The sequence below is a fragment of the Brassica oleracea genome, chromosome C9 (genome assembly GCF_000695525.1).
Source record: "Brassica oleracea var. oleracea cultivar TO1000 chromosome C9, BOL, whole genome shotgun sequence".
Classification (NCBI taxonomy): domain Eukaryota; kingdom Viridiplantae; phylum Streptophyta; class Magnoliopsida; order Brassicales; family Brassicaceae; genus Brassica; species Brassica oleracea.
The window spans coordinates 44,349,444-44,373,682 of NC_027756.1; the positions used below are offsets into that span (position 1 = coordinate 44,349,444).

At 31.2% G+C, this 24,239-nt stretch overlaps 3 protein-coding genes and 1 long non-coding RNA gene across 4 annotated transcripts; 3 read left to right on the plus strand and 1 right to left on the minus strand.

Annotated features, from left to right (window-relative positions):
• The first annotated feature begins 4,053 nt into the window (after nt 1-4,053).
• Nucleotides 4,054-5,892, plus strand: LOC106313078 (protein FAF-like, chloroplastic). The gene is made up of 2 exons (XM_013750811.1): nt 4,054-4,185; nt 4,283-5,892. Exon 2 carries the CDS (start codon nt 4,323-4,325, stop codon nt 5,715-5,717), a length of 1,395 nt encoding a protein of 464 aa, XP_013606265.1. The 5' UTR covers nt 4,054-4,185; nt 4,283-4,322; the 3' UTR covers nt 5,718-5,892.
• A 3,331-nt stretch (nt 5,893-9,223) lies between these two features.
• Nucleotides 9,224-12,048, plus strand: LOC106315530 (J domain-containing protein spf31-like). Its single transcript, XM_013753283.1, has 9 exons — nt 9,224-9,436; nt 9,776-9,866; nt 9,986-10,046; nt 10,192-10,269; nt 10,432-10,505; nt 11,008-11,121; nt 11,216-11,323; nt 11,591-11,629; nt 11,727-12,048. The coding sequence occupies exons 1-9, from the start codon at nt 9,348-9,350 to the stop codon at nt 11,811-11,813; spliced, it is 741 nt and encodes a 246-aa protein (XP_013608737.1). The 5' UTR covers nt 9,224-9,347; the 3' UTR covers nt 11,814-12,048.
• A 5,133-nt stretch (nt 12,049-17,181) lies between these two features.
• On the plus strand, nt 17,182-19,242 carry LOC106319308 (chaperone protein dnaJ 3-like). The gene is made up of 6 exons (XM_013757590.1): nt 17,182-17,450; nt 17,630-17,801; nt 17,890-18,028; nt 18,125-18,401; nt 18,481-18,679; nt 18,775-19,242. The coding sequence occupies exons 1-6, from the start codon at nt 17,298-17,300 to the stop codon at nt 19,098-19,100; spliced, it is 1,266 nt and encodes a 421-aa protein (XP_013613044.1). The 5' UTR covers nt 17,182-17,297; the 3' UTR covers nt 19,101-19,242.
• A 3,961-nt stretch (nt 19,243-23,203) lies between these two features.
• LOC106316635 lies at nt 23,204-23,783 on the minus strand. The gene is made up of 2 exons (XR_001264909.1): nt 23,580-23,783; nt 23,204-23,486 (listed from the first exon to the last, which is right to left on the minus strand). It is a non-coding gene; the product is annotated as an uncharacterized LOC106316635 (long non-coding RNA).
• Between the last annotated feature and the right edge of the window lie 456 nt (nt 23,784-24,239).

Here is a 24,239-nt window from a genome sequence, read left to right on the forward strand (position 1 = left end):
ACTTTCAAATTTCCAAATGCACTGATGATAAACCTAATTTAAAACAAATGAATGAACCTATATATATTAATTAATTATATGAATTATTTGTGTTTGGTTACATATATTTTGGAGCCACTTTTCAATCACATATAAATCACGTGCCAATATAAGTACGTTGTGTTCAGACTGTTTTGCAATGTTTTGTATAGGGTTATTAATTATAATTTGACAAAAACAAAAAAAATCTCAAAATAAGATTTTGTTGTGTTATTTTCAAATTTACCATGTATTTATTTCTTTTATAAAAGTGATCTATATGAAAAACACCGAATAACGAGATAAATAATATATATTTAATTAATACTCTGCATGTGTTTATGGTGTTTTAAAAAATGACAATTCTCAAATAGTTATTTTTAAGTTTTTATCACAAAAATAGTTTTTAAAAAAGAAAATGAGCAAAATAGCTTCTTTTTATTTTGAAAATTTTAATATTATTTTTTATTTTTTTTAATTTGATACTCTATTCCCAAAAATCCACCCCTTAACTTTAAACCTTAAATCTAGATTAGTTAAACCTAGGATAAAAATGTATTTTGCTATTTAATAAAACTTATTTTGGTCATTTTCTTTATTGAACGCTATTTTGTGACAAAAACATAAAAATGGCTATCTAGAGAATTTTTTTTTAAAAAAAATATGCTAAATTTTCAGTTAGTTGGTTTAGAATATGTATGCATCATAATATGGGTTTGGTAGTTACGAATTTATGTCAAGAAAAATTCTCGTCTGAAAACAACTAAACTGTGGATTCGTTCTAATTATTAGTTTGGGACTTTTGGTTTATCTAACGGGGCTTGACCAAATGCATAATAATGCTTAGACTAAACCGCAGACGCCAACGATACATACTACAACTACCATGTCTTCTGATTGGTTTGCCTATTTGGCAATATTAAAATAAATATTTACATATATATTAGAGGAACTCCATTGATAGTTTCTAACTTATGGTATCTAAAATTACATTTATATACATGCATATCAATGTATTTTTAGAATCCCTAGGCTAGAAACCCTCAACCAGGTTGTTCTTGCGAAAAATTATGTATATGGCATGCTTTACTATAAAGCTTCAAAACGGCGTTGTTTGGTCAGTATAAAAATAAACCCAAGTGGTACGTAGAAAGCTAATAATGGGATCCAGCTTTCCTTGCATATTTTTGGAACATTCTCATCGTTTTAACTCTAAAGAAAGATGAAAACTGTGACTTCCACGATGTGCCACGTTATTGGTTCAACAGGCATCGATGCCATACGTCAACATTTTTCTTCTTTTGACATAACTATGTACATTCTTTATGTTTAGTTTCATATCCGTTACATTTTTTTTTTTTTTTTTGATTAACCCGGAGATATCCCAGGCCCATGGAAAAGCCCAGACTAATCCCCAAAAGGAGGTGCAGCCACGGATAAACCCTCTCTCCGGATATTCAAATGGGCCCTAAAGCATAGGTCCATATCCGTGTTAGGTGACCAGAATAATTGTGACTTAGTTTCGCGCAGCAGGTGGATCGAACCTGAAACGTGTTGGCGTCTCAGTCCCGTCTCCTTACCACTCGACCACAATCACCCGGTGTCATATCCGTTGCTTACAACTTCCAAGTTACATGTTACAACTTACAACTTACAACTTACAGAACTAAATATATATCACATTTCTTAATCCTTCTCATCTTTTTTGTCATCATTATCATAATAGGCAAATTTTAGATTGTCAACAAATAATACTTTTTTTTTTGTAACTTAACAAATAATAGTACTTTTTAGTATTTAATGACATAGAACTAATCTGTTTGATGTAGTTATGGAAACATAAATGATAACTGATACTAATCAAAGAAAAAATGTGATAACGAACACAATAACCACATAAAATTTGTACAATACACAACCTCCAAAGTTTAAGGTCAATACTCTAAATGTAGGCGATACATAATCATTTTCCCGCAGCGAATAATTAATTAATTATATTAACAGTATTTCACATTATATACTACTCTTTTTATTTCAATTAAATATCGTTTTAGACTTGTACACTTAATTTTTTATATTTACTAAATAAAAAACATCATTACTAATACATCGAACCACATTTCAACTAATAAAAAATATATTAAAATACAAAATCAATAAATTTTGTTTGAAATTATAAAACATCACTTATTTTTAAACAAAAATTTTACTCAACAATTAAACTAAAACGAAGGAATATATAAAATTATTGGTGAATATTAGAGTAAATCTTAAAATATTCACTATACTTTTTAAATATTTTATGGAAATACTATTAAATGAAAGGTTTGCCATCTAACCAAATTTAGAAATGAAATTAGATAGATAAGATTGATTTTGACATAATGAAGAGTTTAACATTTACACTCAAAATTAGCCGGTTATACCATTTCTACTTACAGTTACTCGGTAAACATGACGTATCACAAATAATATATGGTGAGGAATGACTTAAAACTATGCCATATGAAAGAAAAGAGACATCCACGTTACACGTTTATTGACCACATACATATGTATGTAGTGTTCCATTCCATATCGCCAAAGTAGTATAGGAGGATGCAACAACATCCACAATCGTTAAATACTAAACACTATCCCAACCCCAACTCATAAATAAGAAACTCTAAACCCTAATTACTAAACCCTAATTACTAAACTCTAAACCCTAGTTACTAAACTATAAACCCAAATATAAATCATAAACCCAAGTATAAACCATAAACCCAAATAGAATGGAACAAAATACATAGTATAGTACATATTGGTGAAATTATGAAACATATATGATTGCATGGAATAAGTTAATGTTGATCTCAACCATACCTTCACCTACTAAATACTAAGTCCTAAAACCTAATTACTAAACCCTAAACCCAAATATAAACCAACTTTAATCACTAAACCCAGATATAAACCTTAACCTAAATATAAATCTTAAACCCAAATAGAATGGAAAACAATAAATGACATAGTATTTACTGGTGAAGTTATGAAATATCTATGATTGCATGAAAGAAGTTAATGCTAACCCCAACCATACCCCTTCGTCTTCTAGAATACTAAACTGTAAACTATAATCACTAAACCCTAACCTAAATATAAAACCTAAACCCAAATATCAAAATATAAAAAGTACATAATAGTATGTAATATTAAACTATATTATATTATTATGTAATATTAAACTATACAATATAGATCATAGTGCGAATTTTACAAGTTCAAAAATATGTAACGAGAACTTTAGAAAGTTAAAACTGTATTTTTAAACAAAATAGAACACTTTTTAGTAACCATCAAATGGAATGGAACATAATAAAATAGTATAGTCACAGAATATATACAGTTCATCTTCTCCGATCAACTTTGTTGCAGACACCACTCGTCTTTCAAACTCTATTATCCACTACACCCCTTCACCATCAACATAGACAATACAATTTCATCAACGATCCCATAAATCTAAGAAGGAAAAGATGTTCGGATTGCTCTTTCTCGCCACTTCAATTGTAACACCGTCGTCTCGCAATAGATTTCAGAAGCGAAGATGATGTCCCCTTTGCAACGCACTTCGAAAGGGAGAATAAACTATGTGAGGGTATGTGATTCTGTAATAGACACGGAGAATTTTTGGAACCTAACATTATTAAAAAAAAAATTGACTTGCAGGTTTTACCGGTTGCAATCAAGGGTAATATGGCAATATTATATAAAAATCATAAGAAACAGTGAAAAAATAGGGCAATTGGTTAGCCAATGAATTATCATTTTTTTTTTTCATTATACAACTCAATTTCCCTTAAATGAAAAAAAAAATTTCGTTATACAACTCAATTTCCCTTAAATGAAGATGATCCTACTACATCTCGAAAGGTTTTTTGTTTATTGAAAACATTAATATACCAAAAGAAAACAGTAGTGAAGAATCATTTGATGGAGGACCCCATAGTACATGGTTCCATAATGGAAGAAACTCCATATAAAAGCGCCTCTTCACTCCATTCTCATCATCTCTCATTCTAATCCATCAAACCACAAAACATCATCTTCCTCTCTTAATAACACCACCACCTAACACACACACTTGAATTTTCACACACAGTTTGATCTTTCTCAAATCTACAGGTATGTTAACCGAATGATAATCCAACAAGTAGAAGATAATTCCATTTCTAGACTTGTTGATTGTAATTATTAGTTGCTAACGTTATTATTTGTTCAGGAAAGCGAGGGAATAGTAAAAGGTTTTGAATCTTTTAAAGATGATGACTTGTGGCTTAAGCAAGAGCCTTGTCTTCTCTTCCTCGTTGAAGAAGCAGCAAGGCATAGTGACCATCCTTGGTTCCGCTGACTGTAACATTCCGTCGAACACTTCATCTGCACCTTCACTCAGGCGGACTTTCTCTGCCGATTTGTCCTGCAAGAATTGGGTCTCCCAAAATGGGTTATCTCCCATGAAGAGGATCTCTTCCTCGGAGAAGCTCCGTACCTTTGGTGCTGACTCGCTGAGCTCCGGCGACGAGGAGCAAGACGAAGAGTCTAGATCTGGGTTCGATATTTGGGCTCAGATTCAAGATGACAAGAATAAGAAGAACGAGGAGACCGAGCTGGGTCAATCCGATGTATGGAGTTCGATTCTATCGGACAAGAAGAAAGTGTCGGAATCGAGCAACGACACGGTTCCTCCACCGTACGTTCATCCTCTGATGAAACGCGCCAGCTCCTTGAGCGAGAAAAGCCTCGAGATTTGCACCGAGAGTCTCGGATCCGAGACGGGCTGCGAAGGTTTCTCTTGGCATGCGTCGTCGGAGACTGGAGATGCTGAGATCGAAGTTCTCAACGTCACGGTGACCAAAGAGGAAGAAGAAACAGAGACTGAGGTTGTTGAGATTGAACAAGAACCAATCACGGTTCCAAATCACACACCATGCATCGAGCTGCCTCGAGGATCGTTCCCTCCTCCGATTCGTTCTCTCTCGAGCCAATCGGGTTCGGCTCTGCACATGAAAACTCGCCGTGACAATGGCCGATTGGTTCTCGAGGCTGTCTCTATGCCGTCGCACAACAACTTCTCCGCCAAGCGCCAAGACGGACACCTCCTCCTCGCTTTCGTAGAAATCAGCGACAAATTTGACATCGCTAGCGACGAAGAAGACGAAACTGCTGAGCTTCAGTGGTTCGACGATGAAGAAGAAGAAGAGGAGGAGGTACAAGACGAGTTTGCCTATAAGCCCAATGGGCTTCAGTATACGCTACCACAAAATCAAAGTGGGCTTATTACTGTTCATAGGTTGGCCCATAAGCCTATTGGAGTACCAAAGAGAAACTCGAGATGGCATGCGGCAGATGAGTTCGAGACCAAATCCGACGTAGTCCACTCCCTACCACCAAGGCCAAGGGTGGCTCATCTCGCTCGGTCAATGAAACCGCCGTCCACCGTGGACGACACCGTTGGAGCCGCTTGCTTCAACGCATGTGACTACTCTTGGAAGCCCACTATCACTGAAAATTTGGGCCATAACACAAAAACCCAATTTCAAGCACAAAACTATGTCCACAAATCAATCGGCCTTGGACATGACGGTTGGATAAATGGTTGCAAGGAACGAAGGAGATCTCTTTTGTCTGTTGAGCCTTTCTGCATTGCCACTTCATAAGTTTAAGACTACCAGAAAGGGGTATTTTACAAGACGCATAAGCATATGATATATCTATCTATGTGTATATATATGCGAGTATGTATACTCGAATATATATGCATATTAACCAAATAATTGTTGATGTTATTGATGCGTTTTCTACCTATGTTTTACCACTTACCTTTTTGGTTTGTGGGTGAAAAGAAAAAACAAGAAAATAAAGAGTGAAGAGTAGGAGAAGGAAGAAAGTGAGGTGTGATGGTAGAGAGTAATTTTATTGTTTTTAACGAGGTTAGAGACCTTGTTGGAGTAAAAAAAAAAAATATTTATGATAAAAGTATTATGTTTTGTACAAACCTCTTGTTGTTCCATATTGCTGGCAAACAAGCCTAAGAACTCGTTTATTCATTTACACTGACTTCACCATGTTATGTTAAACAGTTTGAGCACATAAGGTTAAAGATAAGTTAGCGTTTTACTGAAGACTACTCAGTGTCGATTCAATACGAGAGAGAAAAAATGTTTTCCTTATTTTAATCTTGTTTAATTTAAAATAAAATTCGATTAGAAAGTAAGTTAAACCTATATCTCTTGTTTATTTTTCAGACACACTATGCTTTCTTTTTCATTAGACTTGGAAGTTTTAGAGCTTTGGGGAGACAAATTTGTCCTCAACCTTTGGAAAAGATTTTTGAACCCTTATTTTTTTTATTTATAATTCCACTATGCATTTTCCATCATCTCTCTATGTTTTTGCTTCCATTTTGACTAGTTCATTAGTTATGTTAAGGGAATTCATGTATTGATGATTATGATTTGTTAGAATAGGGAATTATCTATCGATTTCTTCATTTAGGTTGTTTTTAATGCTTAAATTATATTGATCACCTAGTTTCTTATCTTAGTTTGTTTAGAGCACCGAAAGTGTTTAATTATATGCGTGAATGAACCTAGGGTGAGTGAAATATTCTTAACCAATGGAAGCTAATGTTAAAGAGTTTTGTGAACCTGGAGTGTTTAATTATTCTTATTGCATGTTAGAATCTGAATTTCAATGGAAGTTAGTCTTTAAGATTCTAATACATATGGTTTAGCACTACAGAAGTATGCTAGTCTAATTAAGATATTTGAGTTATGTAATGTTTCTTAATACATTTCCTATTAAACAATCATATCATCTAATATGTGTCTCTTGAGATTTCCGAAACCTAACGCTTTTTATTCAAAAGTTTACATCATTATTTGATTTTTGTTTCTACATTCTTGCAATTGGAAACTACAAACAAACTTTCTGTCTTAGCTTAACTATAATCTCGCGAAGCGTAATCTTGGTCTTTGTGGATTCAATTCCTAAGTACTACTGTGCAATGTGGTCCACTTACAGTTTGCATATAATGGTTAAAACTGATCATATCAAAAACCTCTATGTTTGGTAGTTTGGAAGTTTTTTTTTCCATGGACTTCCCACTTCCTGGTCGGAGGAGGGGTTGACAATCTAGACAGAGCAATTTGAAGTAGATCTTGACCATGATGTGAAAACTTACTTGAGAGGATTCAGTTTGTGTGGGGAGCTCATCATCTTCTCAACGTCGGAGGTGTGTATTACTAGGAGCGGAATTTTTGAGACTGAACTTGTGTGCATTGTTTACTACAATTCACACAGACATGTGTTTGATCGGAGAGCAGTGGAGGAAGTTAACTTTCAACGTTCTAAGGTTGGTGTGATAGTGTAATTAGGGGCCACATGGGGAACATCTTGCGCATTTAAGTAGAAAGAGATTGAGAAAGATTTTTGGTTGGTTATAAGAGAGATTATATTAATGAAACTGTTTTCATTGCGTCAAAAGTATTGTCACGATATATATTTTAATTTTCCAATAAATGTTTTTCGAGGATAAAATTTATGTTCAATGCACTTAGAGGACGTTTGTTAAAATGTTCTGGTAACACATATCTCAAGTATATTGAGCCGACCAACTTTGAATTTTAGAGTAATCATCCTAAGTGTAAGTCAGTTCTAGAACTCAAACCTAGAGAGATCTTTAGCTTGAATGTGACAATTTTACATAGAAATTGAAATTTTTTACATAGTTTCAAAACCTCTAGTTAGAGCATTCTTATCATTTATAATACTAGATCTTGATCCGTGCAACCGCGCGAGTGTTATTTCAAACTTTATATGTATATAATATTTATTTTAGATCATTAGGGGTATACAGTTTAATTTTAATCATATATTTAAATTTTTATATAACTATTTCAAATATAATAATTTATAGTTTATATGTTGTAAATAATCAGTTGTCTAAAACCATCACATGTATTTGTTGATTCTTATTATATATTATCTTATTGTATTTGCATTTAGTTATTAAAAAAATTTAATATGTGCATGAAAAACATATTTGAAAATTATTTTATATTTAATTTATGTTAAATTTTTACCCGCCCTTTAAAACTGGATTTCATTTTAGTAATATTTTTACGTTTATTCATTTTACATAATATAGTATTATATATACAAAAATCAAAGATATGTTAATTTTTATACATGTATTGTAGTCTGTCATCATATTATATTTTTAAATAAATATTTTATATTTATGAAAATAAAATTTATAAATCTATCAATTTAATATAATTTTATCACATGTAGTTCAATATAATAATTTTATTTTAACATGATTGATTATGATTATAAAATAGATAAAATTATGATAGAATTTTTATTTTAAATTTTATAAAAAATAACTGTAAAGTTGTTGACAAAAAAACTGTATATATATTAATGCATAATAATATTTCGTTGCTAACTACGAAATGAGTGAATATATTTACATAAAAAATTGAAAATTAATATATTGTTAAAATATTTAGATGAACATAATAATTTTAATTTAACATGATTGATTGTGATTATATAATTGATAAAAATAGAATAGAATATTTATTTTTCATTTTTAAACAATATCTGGATATATTAGTGTATAGTAATATTTCAAAACTAATCACGAAATTAGTGAAAATATTTACATATATTTTTTTAAAATTAAGATCTTGTTAAAATCTTTTTAAACAGATTTTTTGAAAATTTTAATATATATATATATATATATATATATATATATAATATATTTATATTTTAAATGAAAATATATCAAAAGATATTATGATTAAAGTAATTCAAAGATTCTATATATTATTAGTCTTATTAAAATACATTTAATGAAAAATATTAAGGATGGTCCAACTTAAAAATCACACATGAATTTTATTTAAATAGAATAAATATAATTTGTGAACCAGCAAGCATATTGAATTTTGATCTAAATAATAACCGGTTTAATTTGTGGTCCGGTTTTAAAACAACGTTGAAGGCTATTCGAGAAAGCCCAAAGCCTTTCCTTTTGTAGGATCTTAAGCTAAAGCGAATCTTTAAAGCCCACAACATCATCTCTATCCCTAACCTAAACCCGAATAAATGACCCGACCCGATTGATCGCAAATTAGACACGCAGTTCAAACCACCCGAATACCCGACCTTTTTTCCCAGGAGGATTGAGAATACAGCCCAGAGAAATCGCCATCTTCTTCCGTACTTGAAGGGAGAAAGAGAGAGAGGGGGAGGGGGAAGAGAATCAATCAGTGATGGGAGATCTAAAAGTAGACGACGATGCGATACTAAAATCGTTCCTCGCGGAGGTCGGTGAGGTTGAGAGGGACAACGAAGTCGTCAGGTTCCTTTCTCCTAAGCCTAATTTAGCTCCTATTCCTGATCCGAGCCGTGTATAAGCGTTATCATGCAATTCATAGTGCGTTAGGGTGTTTACGTTCTGAGATATATCTCCTTAATTAGCTTATCAATGTTGTTAATAATCATAACCTACGGAATTTGTAATTCCAGTGATTTCGATCCGGATCTTGTGAAAATTTGCTCAATTTTATAAGAAGGATGTGGTGATAGCTAATTCACGTAGCTTCAATGTATAGTAGCGGTTACTTTACTTGTATGCTCGTAGTGTTGCAGCCATGTTTTTTTTTATGACCGTGTCTTAAAAAAGTTTGAAACTTTGTAGGATTCTCTCATGCTTCAAGCTGAACCCGTTTGAGCATCTTAACTTATCTTTCGATTCTTCCACGGATGATGTTAAACGGCAGTACAGAAAGGTATTCGTCAGTTGTGTCACTTTCCAGTTGCAAAAGACTTTTGTTTTTCCTTCCTAGTGGTTTTAGTTACTACGCCAACACAATAGGAAGCTTTGTAACTAATTCGTACATTTTACCAGATATCTTTGATGGTTCACCCTGACAAATGCAAGCATCCTCAAGCACAGGAGGCTTTTGGAGGTTAATAGTCTTTAAGATTTCTTTGCATATCTAGTTGTTTTTGTCGTCTGAGTGTTGCGGTAAAGATGGGATGCTTGGGGCTCCTCAAAATAGTTGCTTTTCTTTTTTGGGATCATGTTTATTTGGGTTTTGATTTACTGAACAGCATTGGCAAAGGCGCAACAGCTACTGCTAAACGACCAAGAAAGAGATTATATTCTCACTCAAGTCCATGCTGCCAAACGTGAGATTTTATTGCTTATCTTGGATTTTACCTATTTCATGGGTTACCCCCCTCCCCAATTTCGGGAGACATATGTGTACATATTGTGTTAGATCATTTGAAAGTTTTACCGGAATCTGCAGCTTACCTTTTAGTAACTTTTTTTTTCCCTCAACTGTGCAGAAGAGCTTAAGATGAAGAGAAAGAAACAGTTGAAGAAAGATACCGCCTCTAAAATAAAGTCCTTGGTTGATGAGGTAATGAATTTGTTTATTTTTGGGGTTTAGATCTAACCTATTTAGCTGAAGTGTTTTTACCTTTTCTATTTTTCCAATGTGATTGAATCTACAGTAAAGTTGAACGTAGTGGTACACTTTTACAATGTTTGCATTACTGATATGAACTGGCTTGACATTGTTGTTGTGTAAACCTCCTTGCTACTTACACTTAAGCGGAAAACCTTGTGCTGTGCCTATTATTTGCGGATGAAATAAGAATTCTAAGATACAGAATACGTAGCTCATGTTTGTCAAATGTATATGCGTTAGATGAAAGGATATATTAATGAATAATCGCTCTCTGTTTTTATTCTTCTTTTATTTCGTCTGATTGCTATGTATCACAACTCGTTGGTTCTAGATCCTTTATAGCTTCGGTTTCATATTTGTGCTTTTTCTGTCAATCCTATTTGTCTTTTTTTTTCCTTCTCCAGTTCATATTCTTCTGAACTTGTATTGAAACACAATTTTATTTACACAGGGAAAGCATGAGCAACTATATGAGCAATCTGAAGAGTTTCAGAAGGAGCTTAAGTTAAAGGTCCGAGAGATATTAACAGACCAAGAATGGCGTAGGAGAAAAATGGCTATGAGGGTATGCAGAGAGTTTCTAGTTAGCATTGCCTAATTATTTTATCCGTGAGAAGTCAAAACGATCATTCATTCGTTTTTTGTTCTTTGACATTTAGATATCAGAAGAAGAGGGAAGACTGAAGAAGGATGAAGAAGAACAAAAGGAGATACGGAAGAAAAAGCGTGAGCATGAAGAACAGTGGGAAGGAACGAGAGAAAACAGGGTTTGTGCTTCTGTTACCCATTATCTTGATTCCGAACCTGCCTATGAATGCATTAGTTAGAAGTAGAATCACTTAGCTCACCTTTAGGCAATGAAGTATTGTTAGCACGTTCTTGTTCCATCATATATGTTGATAAAATATGCAATTTCTCATTTTCTATGTCACCATGGAACATATATGACAGGATATAGTCAGGTTTAGCGCAATTGCTTTTTTTTTGTCCTTGATGTCAGTGGTCTTTATCAACGTTTGGGTTTGCATGTGCAGGTGTCAAGCTGGAGAGACTTCATGAAAGCAGGAAAGAAGGTAAACTTAGCTAGGAAAAACTCCTACTTTCGTGAATTATTTATTTTTTCCTTTGGTCAAATATCAATCTAAGCTCTGTTATCATATCATCCTTCAGGCCAAAAAGGGAGAGACTCGTCCTCCAAAATTGAAGACTGAGGATCCAAACAAATCATACGTTCAAAGGCCGGTCAAGAAAGGCTGATCCCTGTCTCGTTTTACTGTTGTTGCCATTGATAGATTGGTCTTCTCGAGTATGAGCCAGACTTGTTCTGCTCATGTCTTGTGTTTCAGTTTGTACATCACCTTCTTTGTCTTTCCAAATACATCAGAAACATGGAAGAGATATATAAATTTATCTCACTACTCAAACGCTTATGACCTTTTAACTTATGTATTGTGTTAGACTTTATATAGTACACTTTGATCTTTTTATATTATTAGTGTGTTTGGTGCTGTAACTATTAGGGTGGTCACGACAGAAGACCAAGAAAAGTAGAGTGTTGTCTCAATAGATTTCCTTCACACAACCATAATGGTACAGACCCCACACCTTGTGGTGTGAAAAGATATCTGCTATGTACATAGGTGCGCTCCAAGTACCACTAAAACTGGTTTACTTGTGTTAAGCCTCCCAAGGATTGTTTCGTCTTGCCTGTTCCGGAAGTGATTTTTGTTCTTCAACCCATATAACACGTGCTTAATACTTATCTTACTCCAAGTGTTAAGACTTAAGAGTAGCATGAAAATGACTCTTCATTGAGCCTGGTAAAAAGGAACTTTCCTGAGTTAAAGGCCTTATAGAAACTTATGTCATAATTCCACCTAATACATGATCTCTTATATATTAAAGGAGAAATATTGTATTAAATGTATTCACATTAAAATGGACACGTGGCAACATCACAATGATTTGATAATAAATATGCTAACGGGCTCGCACTATATTCATAAATATGTTCACACTATGTATTTTGCGTATCTTTTAATATAAAAAAGCCTTTATCGAAACTTATGTCATAATTCCACGTAATACATGATCCCTTATATATTAAAGGAGAAATATTGCATTAAATGCATTCATATTAAAATGGACACGTGGCAACATCACAATGATTTGATAATAAATATGCTAACGGGCTCGCACTATATTCATAAATGTGTGTATTTTGCGTATCTTTTAATATAAAACTCACATGCATGGTTTTAATAACTCTGGATTTTTTTGATTCTATCAAAAGAGATAACGAATCAAAAGCTTAATTGATCCATTATCCGTTTTGATTCGATTGATTACCCGTTTTGATTTGAATCAAAAAATCTGGATATCCGCAACTCTACGAATCAAATCAAATATTAAAATACAATATCCAAAAAACAAGCAAATCACAAATACCAATATTTTTATGAACAAATATATAATTCGATATGTTATATGCATATATATATTTATGTAAAGAATTATATATATACGTTATATATATATTATAGTTTATATAAGTCTTACAACATTTTTATGAACTAAATTTATTATATTAGGCACTAGAATTTAAAAAGTTAAATAATGTTTTATTTTGTAATAAAATGTTATTATTAAAATTTTCAATTATTTTAAAAATTTTAATTTATTTACGGATCAAATCGGATATTCTTTAAAATTCTAAAAAAATTCGGATATCCGAGTCATTGAATATCCAGGTGACTAAAGATCGAATCGACACGAATGCCTCCAAATACCCGGATATTCGATCTGTGTCCACCCCTATTTAAGGATACAATTTTATTTTCTTTATATGAAAAAATTCACTAATGTCAAGACCTTTTTATTTTTAATTAATTTTAATTTTATATTTCATGTATTATTTTAAAAAAAAAATGTCATTAATATTAATTAATAATATCCCTTATATATTAATCATGGAACATTACAACATGTTTTGATAGCCACGTGTCATCACCAGAATTATTTTCAGAATCGTTAGAAAAATAAATTGGTCCATAAAATTATATATTATATTTTTTATTAAAATAACTACAAATTGATTATATACACACAAAAGAATATTCTTTCTTTCCTTAAATAAAAGCTATGGAATTATTTAATATGAATAACATATATATGATAATTAATTATTATGAATTTATACATATTTGATAACAATTTTTGTATCTTTTTTAATTTTTTATTATTAAAAGAAATTAAACAATCACATTAAACATTTAATATAAAAATTTAAATTTTTTCTTATATGTTATATTTAGAATTTTAAAACGACTATATTACTAAAAAGGGTAAAAGTCCCACATTGAAATTTTGTAATCAGTGGTTTAACTTTTTTTATTCAAGTAAAATAAAAATGATTATAAAGTCTCATTAAAAGATATTCATATTTTATATATATATATATATATATATATATATATGTATATATATATATTAATATCATTTAAATTAAATTATATACTATATAAATATCTAAATTTATTAATTTCAAAATTTGCAGTGAAAATTTATTGAGATTTTAATATTTTAATTTTGAAATTCGTATTGGAAACAGTCGCATTAAAGTTTTATGATTAACGGTTTAAATTTTTATTACAGCAAATATACAAATGTTAATAAAATCATATGAGTAGGAAGTATCAATAATAAATATATATTAAAATATACTATATATATTTATGTCAATATCACTAACGTTTAATGATATACCTTATAAAATAAATAAAATGATTATTTTGATTTATTTACTAAAAACATGATTGTAAATTAACAAAAGGTATTGGTTTTGATCCTGACAATCCCAAAAATACACTTTTTAAATAATTTAGTTTTGATATTTATTTCAAAAAAACTTTTAATGAAATATCATGAAAAGATTACAATCATCTTCTTTTGAGTTTGTTCAAAGAATGAGAGATTTGATCATTCGTCTAATATTTGTTTCTCCTAACCCAATACAGCTATTATAATTTTTTCGAACAAAACTTATGATCTTAGTACGTTGGGGTTTGATTATAATCTGAACTGAACTATGATTCGAAGATATCCAAAATTAGTGTAATATGTTAATGTTTTTTATATGTCAAAGTAATTTAAATATTTTATATTATTTAAATATTTTTGTAGTTTGTTTTATTTATTTTTTAAATACATTTAAGTTAATTTATATAGTTTTAATAGTTTTAATTAGATTTATGAATAATTTAAATATTTTGACATTTTTGTCGATTTTTGAGGTTTAAAAAAATATATTTTTGGACGATTTCGGATATTGGTTGTAGTTCAATCTAGACCGAATCCGGAAGAAACTGAACCGAATCTGATAAATATTAAAATCCAAACTTAAGAGCATAATACCAAAAATTTAAAAATTCAAACCAGTTGAACCAAAATTGACGGACCTCGTAACTCTTAGGTATATGATATATTTAAGAGACCAACATTTGTTTTCAACATTTTATTTCGATAAATATTGTAGTGATACAAAATATTAAAACCGAACAAATATTAGTATAAAAACTCACTCCGCACTTATGCCCGGATTATCATCCAGTGTTCCATTATTTTAGAATCGGTCAATCCAAGAAGAAGCAATATTGACTTTGAGAATACTCCCAGCTAGGACTTTTCCCAAAATGTGCACGATGTTGCCTGACATACGGTATATTACCATCAACATCCGACGACGCATATTGACTTCAAACTAGATTTGTCATTGTATTTCTTAGCTTTTTCTACAATCATTTTGGAGCTATATATTTTATCTTCTAATCAAAAAAAAAACTCTATATTTTATCTTCTTAAACAAAATGGTGATTTTTCAAAAAATAAAAACAAAAGGGTGTTTCTAATTTTCCATAAATGCCATAAGTAACCATGCAAAGTTGATAAATGTCCGACATATATTTTAAAATAGGAAAAATCGCATAAAAATCTTCGAAATGGATCCACTTACACTTTAAACCCTAAGAGTATTTCACAAGCACTTTAAACTTCTAAATTGACACTTGTATCAAAAAAACCTTCAATCTGGCTTATTTGTATATAAAGTCAAAACCGTAACCGGCACTGTTCAAAATCGATGACATGTCGAGTTTCTTTTTTTATTTTTCTAAAAAATATATTATTGGTAAAATAAATATATAAATAAAGAAAATATAAATAATTCATAAATAATTCAAAACAAATCATAAAAATCACAAAAAATAAAATATTCACCAAAAAATATTTAAATTATTTTATTAATAAAATAAATATAAAATGCAAAAAATATAAAAATTCATTAAAAATCAAAATAAATCACTAAAAGTCAATAAAATTCACAAAAAATCACAAAATATTTTAAATTATCTATTCATAAAATAAATATAAAATAAAGAAAATATAAAATATAAAAACAATTCATAAAAATTCAAAACAAATAATAAAAACTCATAAAATTTTACAAAAACAAAAGATTCACAACAAATATTTATATCATTTTATTAATATAATAAGTATACAATACAGAAAATATATAAAAATTCATAAAAATTCATAAAAATTCACAAAAATAGAAAATATAATTATACATGGTTTTATAAAAGCGACTAAGGAATAGGTGCATTGAGTGCTATAAACTGGCTAACCTTAAGCTATCATTAGTATTCATTCTTCCTTTTAACAATCCTGAACTTTCTCAAATACAACCAACACACACACAAAACAAAACAAATAAAAAAATTCAAAATAGCAGTCAGTCTCTGGATTATGATTACTCTAATTCAGATTAGAAAAATTCATTATCTCCAAATAATTCTCGTGAATGATTTTGTGTGATTTTTATGATTTATTTTGAATTATTTATGAATTTTTATATTTTCTTTATTTTTTATATTTATTTTACTAATAAATATTTTTTATAAAAATTATAAAAAGAAAAAAAAAGAAAATCGACACGTCATCGATTTTAAACAGTGTCGGTTACGGTTTTGACTTGATGTACAAATAAGCCAGATTAAAGGTTTCTTTTGATACAAGTGCCACTTTAAAAGTTTAAAGTGCTTGTGAAATACTCTCAGGGTTTAAAGTGTAAGTGATTGTCACTTTGAAAGTTTTTTATGCGATTTTCCCTTTTAAAATATATTAAATCAGTGTAAATTAATCGTATTTGTATCTATATATTTAATAACATAAAAATTATCTTAAAATTTTCTATCTCATTTATTAATAGAGTACATGAACTTGTTGATGTAATTTTCAAATTCATCTGTTTTCTTTAAATTAGTGAAGATTAATTGTATTTGGATTTATATTTAATAAAATATAAATCATACCTTAATATTTTCTATCGCATTTATTAATAGAGTACATGAACTTGTTCATGTAATTTTCATGTAATTTTCAAATTCATCTATTTTCTATAATTTTTCCTTTGATTATTTAGGTAATTTTCTTTAAAAAAAATTCTCATTTTTCCCACTCGAGAAGAAATGAATAAAAAAGAACAAAACAAAGTCTTAAATAAAAAGAAAGATAAAAAATTTCTAGTGTGTTCGACTGCCCCTACAAAGACCTGAACATAATAAGCAAACTCAATTAGTCTTCTTGGAACAACAGCAGCCACACAACAAAACTCTATTAAAAGCCTCTCCTCCCAGGCTCCCACTGCTTTCCTTTAGGGTTTTCTTAAAGAACAGAGAAAAGATGTTCAGAAGAGGACCTTCGAGTAAGAGCGACAACACCAAGTTCTACGAGATCCTCGGCGTCCCCAAGACCGCATCACCCGAAGATCTCAAAAAGGCTTACAAGAAAGCCGCCATAAAAAACCATCCCGACAAAGGTGGAGATCCCGAAAAGGTCTGAATCCTTCGATCCCCTTCTGTGTAATTCAATAAAGTTAGTTCTTTTATAGTTTGGTTTGGATTCTCCGACCGGTAGATGTCGTGTAAGAGCTTGGATTCTTCGTAAGATGTCCGATTCGATCTGAAAGTTGCGATCTTTAGGTCAATTGGTTGACTTGTTACATGTGTATGCAGTTCAAAGAGATAGCTCAGGCTTATGAAGTCTTAAGTGATCCGGAGAAGCGTGAGATCTACGATCAGTATGGAGAGGATGCACTCAAGGAGGGAATGGGCGGTGGAGGCGGTGGGCATGATCCGTTTGATATCTTCTCGTCCTTCTTTGGTGGTGGTGGTAGCCCATTTGGAGGTTAGTCCCTTAGATTCTCTCATTTCACAATCTATTTTGCCTTTGAATAGATATGATAAAGGTTTAATTTTTTTTTTTTTTTTATTAGGTGGCAGCAGCCGTGGAAGGAGGCAGAGGCGTGGTGAAGACGTTGTTCACCCTCTTAAGGTTTCACTAGAAGACCTTTATCTCGGAACAACGAAGAAGCTCTCACTTTCTAGGAATACTTTGTGCTCCAAGTGTAACGGGTTAGTTAGTTAGTTAGTTCTACTTTTTTAAGATATGCTTCTGTTTAAGTGCTTTAAAAGAGTTCTTCACTGACATTAGTTGCTTTATGATGGCAGAAAGGGTTCAAAGTCTGGAGCTTCATCAACATGTAGTGGATGTCAAGGATCTGGAATGAAGGTTTCGATCAGACAGCTTGGACCTGGAATGATTCAGCAGATGCAGCATCCTTGTCATGATTGCAAAGGTACAGGAGAGACCATCAATGACCGTGACAGGTGTCCACAGTGCAAAGGGGATAAGGTTGTATCTGAGAAGAAGGTGCTTGAAGTAGCTGTGGAAAAGGGAATGCAGCATAGTCAGAAGATCACATTCAGTGGACAAGCAGATGAAGCGGTTAGTGATTACTCACTTTCTCCTTACTTCTGATTATTACATTATTCTCTGCTGACTTTCTATGTTGATTTGAAAACAGCCTGATACAGTCACTGGTGATATCGTGTTCGTCATTCAGCAGAAGGAGCACCCAAAGTTCAAGAGAAAGGGAGATGATCTCTTTGTGGAGCATACCCTCTCTCTTACAGAAGCCCTCTGTGGGTTCCAGTTTGTCTTGACCCATTTGGACAAAAGGCAGCTCCTCATCAAATCCAGTCCCGGGGAGGTTGTGAAGCCAGGTAACGCACTTCAATCATGATCATCCCTCTCTCATTGTTAATATATCCACGAGCTTCTCTCCTTCTTATCGTGTTGTGTGTTTGGTTGTTGATAGATTCATACAGGGCGATAACCGATGAGGGAATGCCTATGCACCAAAGGCCGTTCATGAAGGGCAAGCTTTACATCCACTTCACGGTCGACTTCCCTGACTCGCTGAGCCCTGACCAGACAAAGGCCATTGAAGCGGTTTTGCCGAAGCCAAAGGCGGATCTGAGCGACATGGAAATAGACGAGTGCGAGGAGACGACGCTGCACGATGTGAACATTGAGGATGAGATGAGAAGGAAGGCTCAAGCTCAAAGAGAGGCTTATGATGATGACGATGATGATGAAGAAGGCCCAGGCGGTGCTCAGCGTGTGCAATGCGCCCAGCAGTGATATCAATCATGCGCACTTGTAGTGATATTCAGCATTTGCGTTTTTTTAAAGAATTATATGTATTATTTTTGGGTCTTTGCTATAAAGACTTTTGCCCGATTATGTTGGAAGAAACTTGTCCTAATTCAATTTCTTGTCGCAATGTTGGTAACCCACTCAGCAAACGCAAACGTAAAACTTGCTCACAACACACGCTAGCACAAAGAACACAATCAAGATTTTGAGAAAACAATGGTCTGGTAGAATAAAGAATGAGCAATCAAAATCGAATAGTGTTAGTGAGTTTGTCGTGGTAAACCAATGGCAACCTTAGTTTCTTGGTATGAAAGGAGACATTGGTTTTGGACTGTTTCAATATTTATACATTTCACAAAAGTTAATTGAATTATGTTCTAAATTTAGATGATATCTTGGGGTGTACGTGCGGAGTGAATTTTTTATATCAATGTTTGTTCATTAAATAGTTTAATATTTTGCAAGCAATTTTTATTGACAATGTTGGTTTGTTGAAAAGTCAACTTATTATACCTCATTTTAATTATTTTTAAAATTTATTATATGCACAAAAAAAAATTAAGTTTTGCGTCTGACACAAATCACTAAAATCAGATAGACAACATCAATTATAAAATGACGAAAGAGGATTAGATTTACGCTTCTCGATTTGTTTACTATTCATTCTCCATAAATGATTTTATTTTGTACCTCTATAAAATTGTGTTTTCGTTCTCGTTTATATTTCACTGATACGAGTTTTGTTTTTTTAACTTCTTCTCTGAATTCGGTGAATTACATAAATATCAATTTAAAAATATGGACATCTGTAAAAATTAGTTTCATTTTTTATACATATTTAAGAATAATATTTTGAAGAAAATCACTAGCAAGCTCTATTCATAGGTTAGTGTTCAAATCTAATATCCTCTATATATTAATTGAGAATCTTTAAAAAAATTAGAACCTTAAGTTTGTATTAATTAAAAAAAAAACCATCATATGTGGCAGTTGTGTATACCTTCTAAATCTTATTTAAAAGAATTCTAGAGCACCTTATATAAACCATAGTTTTAAAATATAACGTTGGTAGCATATTTCAATTACTAAATATTTCCATTACTAAATATCATAGCATCAGTCGCATTAAAATGGTCTTTGAGGGTCATAAGACATTTAGAATTCTGTATTGAATGACTAACACACCGATATCTGTATTGAACGACTAACATACATCATAGCAACAGTCGCTTTCCATTACTAAATATCTTTGATGGTCTACTCTTGCATCTCCGTTTATAAACAAAATTACAGTATTAGGGCTCTCTCAGTTTTGCAATTCACATTCTTAGAAGATCTTAATCATACATGTTAGTCGTCTGAACAGAATGTTACAGTCCTTTCATTATCTTATTTTGTTTAATAATGTGGAAGTTGGCAGAGGAAACATCTTATATTGTTTTGTTTTGGTTTGCTTGACTTCTTTCAGTATTCAAATCTCAATGAATAATATATTCAGTTTTAAACAAATGGTGTCTAAGTTTAGTGTGCCTCCAATATGAAATGTTAATTTTAGTTTCGATAACAGTTGGTTATCTGTGGTATTCATCTATATTGAACCAAACCGTCATGGAATACAGTTCGTGTGAATCTTATGAAATTTTAATCGTGTTTTAATCGAATCAAACCGTCAAGTTAATTTGTCTATTTAATACAATGAACCAAACCGTCAATTCGTGTGAATCTTAATTTATTATGAGTTAGATAAGGAAATACAGAAGGGGTTGTGATCATGTATGTGTTAAAAAAGTTAATTTTGTATTTAATACAAGAATACATTTGCACCAAGGCTTCCATCGAAATTAATTCGAGTTAGAAAAGGAACATACATTAAGGATGAGATGTTAATATGAGAAACAAAAAAAGAACCATTGTCCGTTCTAGAGGTAGAAAATATTTAGCGAATTTATTTGCCTTCATAAGTAAGCGTTTATTTGTACAAAAGAGTTAATTTTCTATTAAAGTTTTCTTATTTTGATAGGCCGTAAATCTAACACAAGCCAATTTACCATTACTATGCTCTTTGTTAATTTACAAGCCTAAACTATTCTAACCTAACGTTAAGAGGATATTAAATATATATTTACCCACACTTCTCTTAGAGCATCTCCAACCCTTCCCTATATTTGCCTCTAAATACTATAATAGAGTAAAATCAGTTCCAATTCACCCCTATTTCTTCCCCTAAAATAGAGATTGTTATTTTTTCCTCTATATTTAGGGGAAAAAATAGCATTCCTCTATAATAGAGGCAAACTTTTTTATTTACAAAATAGTCCTCTAATATTTTATGATTGTAACTAAAATACTTATGTATGAAGAAATACAATTCTTACATATAAAATCACACCTTTTTGGTTACGTACTAATTATTAATTTTTATAACTATAGTTATAATTAAAATAAAAAAATATTATTTATTTAAAAGTCAATTATAATTAAAATAAAATAAAAAATTATTATTTTATTTAAAAGTCAAAGACTTTTTATTTAAATATTAATCAATACAACATATTAATATGGGTTATTACTTGGCCGATGGTATATATCCGAAATGGTCAACCATAGTGCAAACTATTCATGAGCCAGTAGGTCCAAAGAAAAAATATTTTGCAGCACAACAAGAAGCATGTAGAAAAGATGTAGAACGTGCATTCGGAGTTTTACAATCACGTTTTGCGATTGTGAAAGGACCGGTACGTTTTTGGAAAAAAAAAGTACTACATGATATAATGACTACATGTATAATTTTACATAATATGATTATTGAGGATGAGCGTGATCTCGATGCACCGATTGGAATTGGAAGAGAAGCTACACCTCCGGAAGTCCAAATACCAGATAATGAAGATAACCGATTCCAAGAGTTTCTAAGTCGATTCAGAAAAATCAAAGATAAAGAAGCTCATTTCTCACTTCGTAATGCATTAATTGATCATTTATGGGAAAAATTTAGTAATAATGATTGTTAGATAATTTTTGTTTTTTTTTTTTTTGTCTAATGTATTTTTGTAATAAAATGTTTAATTTAAATATTTTTGCAATATTATGAAAAAAATTCAAAAAGTATAATGAATGGGTTAATTTTCAACATTTACAAGTTAGAGGTGTAAAATGTAAAATAAAAAAAGAATCTTTCAAGAATATTCCTTTTTAGAGGAAAAAATAGAGGAATACATTGGAGAGAAACTCACCTCTATTATAGAGTTCCTCTATTATAGAGGAAAAAATAGAGAAATACATTGGAGATGGTCTTAGTCTCCATCCCTAAAAAAAAAAATGTAGAGTAGACTCCACGTTAAGATGGCTGGAATTTTGACAACATTATCGAGTTGAATCCTGCGAAAACTACGTGGAAAATTAAGGTCGAGATCATTCGTCTATGGAGACTATACTCCGCAGGCAATATCGAGAGTATTGAGATGGTGTTAGTTGATTCAAATGTAAGTTGTTTTCAAGATGATGATCTGAAAAACGAATTATTATTATTATGCGTTTGATACTCAAATAGTATGGTATTTATATGGTTTTACTTATATGTGCTGCAGGGTTATACGATTCATGCAACAGTTAATGAGGATGTGGTTCCGATATTTGAATCATTCCTCGAAGAAGGTGACTCGAAGATATTCATCAATTTTAAACCTGAGTAATATGCAGTATTCATCGATATTTGATCATTCTTTGCAGGATTCCAGCAAATGCTTACTAATGACTTGCAAGAAGCATTCGAAGGGACGAGGAGGACGATATGGGCTTTCATTTTATCGCATTTTTGTTTTAAAATTTGTGCTTTCAGATTTTGATTTTGCTTTCCAATATTCGATGTGTTTTTAACATAAGCTTATGTGAAATTCTATCTACTTTTTACATTCCATATGACCAATTTGCAGTATTGAGATACTTTTCTGGTTTGTGTTTTAATAGCCAAAATAAAATAGTCAATATAGTTCTTGCTAACATGATTAGTATACCAAAGAAGCATCTAAACAATGAAATTGTTTCCAGAATCTTCAATCTTTATGTTTAATGTGAAACGCTCTGAAATATATTACCAATACACAATCTCGATTATGATCACATATACTCAGTACCAATTGGTTTTCACGATTATTGGCAATCAGAACAGATAAAATGTTAAAAGATTAAAGTGAAACATAAGAAATTAGTTTTCAAGATTACCCTTCTCATCGTAGATATGCAGGAAATGAAATCCTTTTTTTTCCATTTTGCTTTCGATTATCCTTTCTTGCAAAGTGATATTGACATTGTCTCACGGCCGATTTACATACTCTAACAAAGCTATGTACGATTTGAATGTATATTCCCGATCTGATGGAAAAAATAAAGGTTATCAAAACAAACACACTCCAATCAAATAAGAAGGGATATTCGAGATCCAGATTTGTTTCCAAAGAGACTAACCTTATCGATTATGATTGAAGGAAAAGATACAACCTTCCATTGATTTGATTGAAACTCTGTGCAAGGTAATTTCGTTTTCCACAAACAGATAAACATTTAGCATTGTGATTTGTTCTTAACCGACAAAATCAAGAGGAATCGATAAAGTTTATTTCTTGAAGCTATAAAAAAAAAAAATTGGGAAAAGATGTACAAATCGGCCTTAAAACTGGGAAACGATGTACAAAGGTGTATCTCGAAACTGTAACTCTTACTGATTAAATTGGGCCTAAAAGATAAGATATTAAAACATCAGCATTATAATTATTCAACAACTCTAAATTTGGCCCATAATCAATAATACAAATTATTTGACTAATGTATTATTATTTTTTATTACCTGAAGAATATAAAATTAATGTTGTAAAAAATATTGTAAAAATTTCAGATTCTAATAAATTGACTTAAGTTTTTTTAAAAAATTATATATATTTTTTCGAAGATCAGTAAGTAAAAGAAAATGAAACATAGTTTTATTTGCATGACTTCACCAAATAACACAAAATCGCCAATGAAACATATATAAACCAAAATCTACGATCATAATGACAATATATATCTAATATTCATGTTGGTTACAGATGCGAAATTAGGGTTTCGATGATTGATCGCGATTGGGAT

What these genes read in the sequence shown, in the direction of transcription:
- LOC106319308 (XM_013757590.1), top strand. Translation starts at nt 17,298, where the DNA reads ATGTTCAGAAGAGGACCTTCGAGTAAGAGCGACAACACCAAGTTCTAC. An exon ending in GTGGACAAGCAGATGAAGCG is followed by an intron (nt 18,402 to 18,480) that starts GTTAGTGATTAC and finishes ATTTGAAAACAG; the next exon opens with CCTGATACAGTCACTGGTGA. An exon ending in CGGGGAGGTTGTGAAGCCAG is followed by an intron (nt 18,680 to 18,774) that starts GTAACGCACTTC and finishes GGTTGTTGATAG; the next exon opens with ATTCATACAGGGCGATAACC.
- LOC106315530 (XM_013753283.1), top strand. Translation starts at nt 9,348, where the DNA reads ATGGGAGATCTAAAAGTAGACGACGATGCGATACTAAAATCGTTCCTC. An exon ending in GGAGAAAAATGGCTATGAGG is followed by an intron (nt 11,122 to 11,215) that starts GTATGCAGAGAG and finishes TTTGACATTTAG; the next exon opens with ATATCAGAAGAAGAGGGAAG. An exon ending in AAGGAACGAGAGAAAACAGG is followed by an intron (nt 11,324 to 11,590) that starts GTTTGTGCTTCT and finishes TTGCATGTGCAG; the next exon opens with GTGTCAAGCTGGAGAGACTT.
- LOC106313078 (XM_013750811.1), top strand. Translation starts at nt 4,323, where the DNA reads ATGATGACTTGTGGCTTAAGCAAGAGCCTTGTCTTCTCTTCCTCGTTG.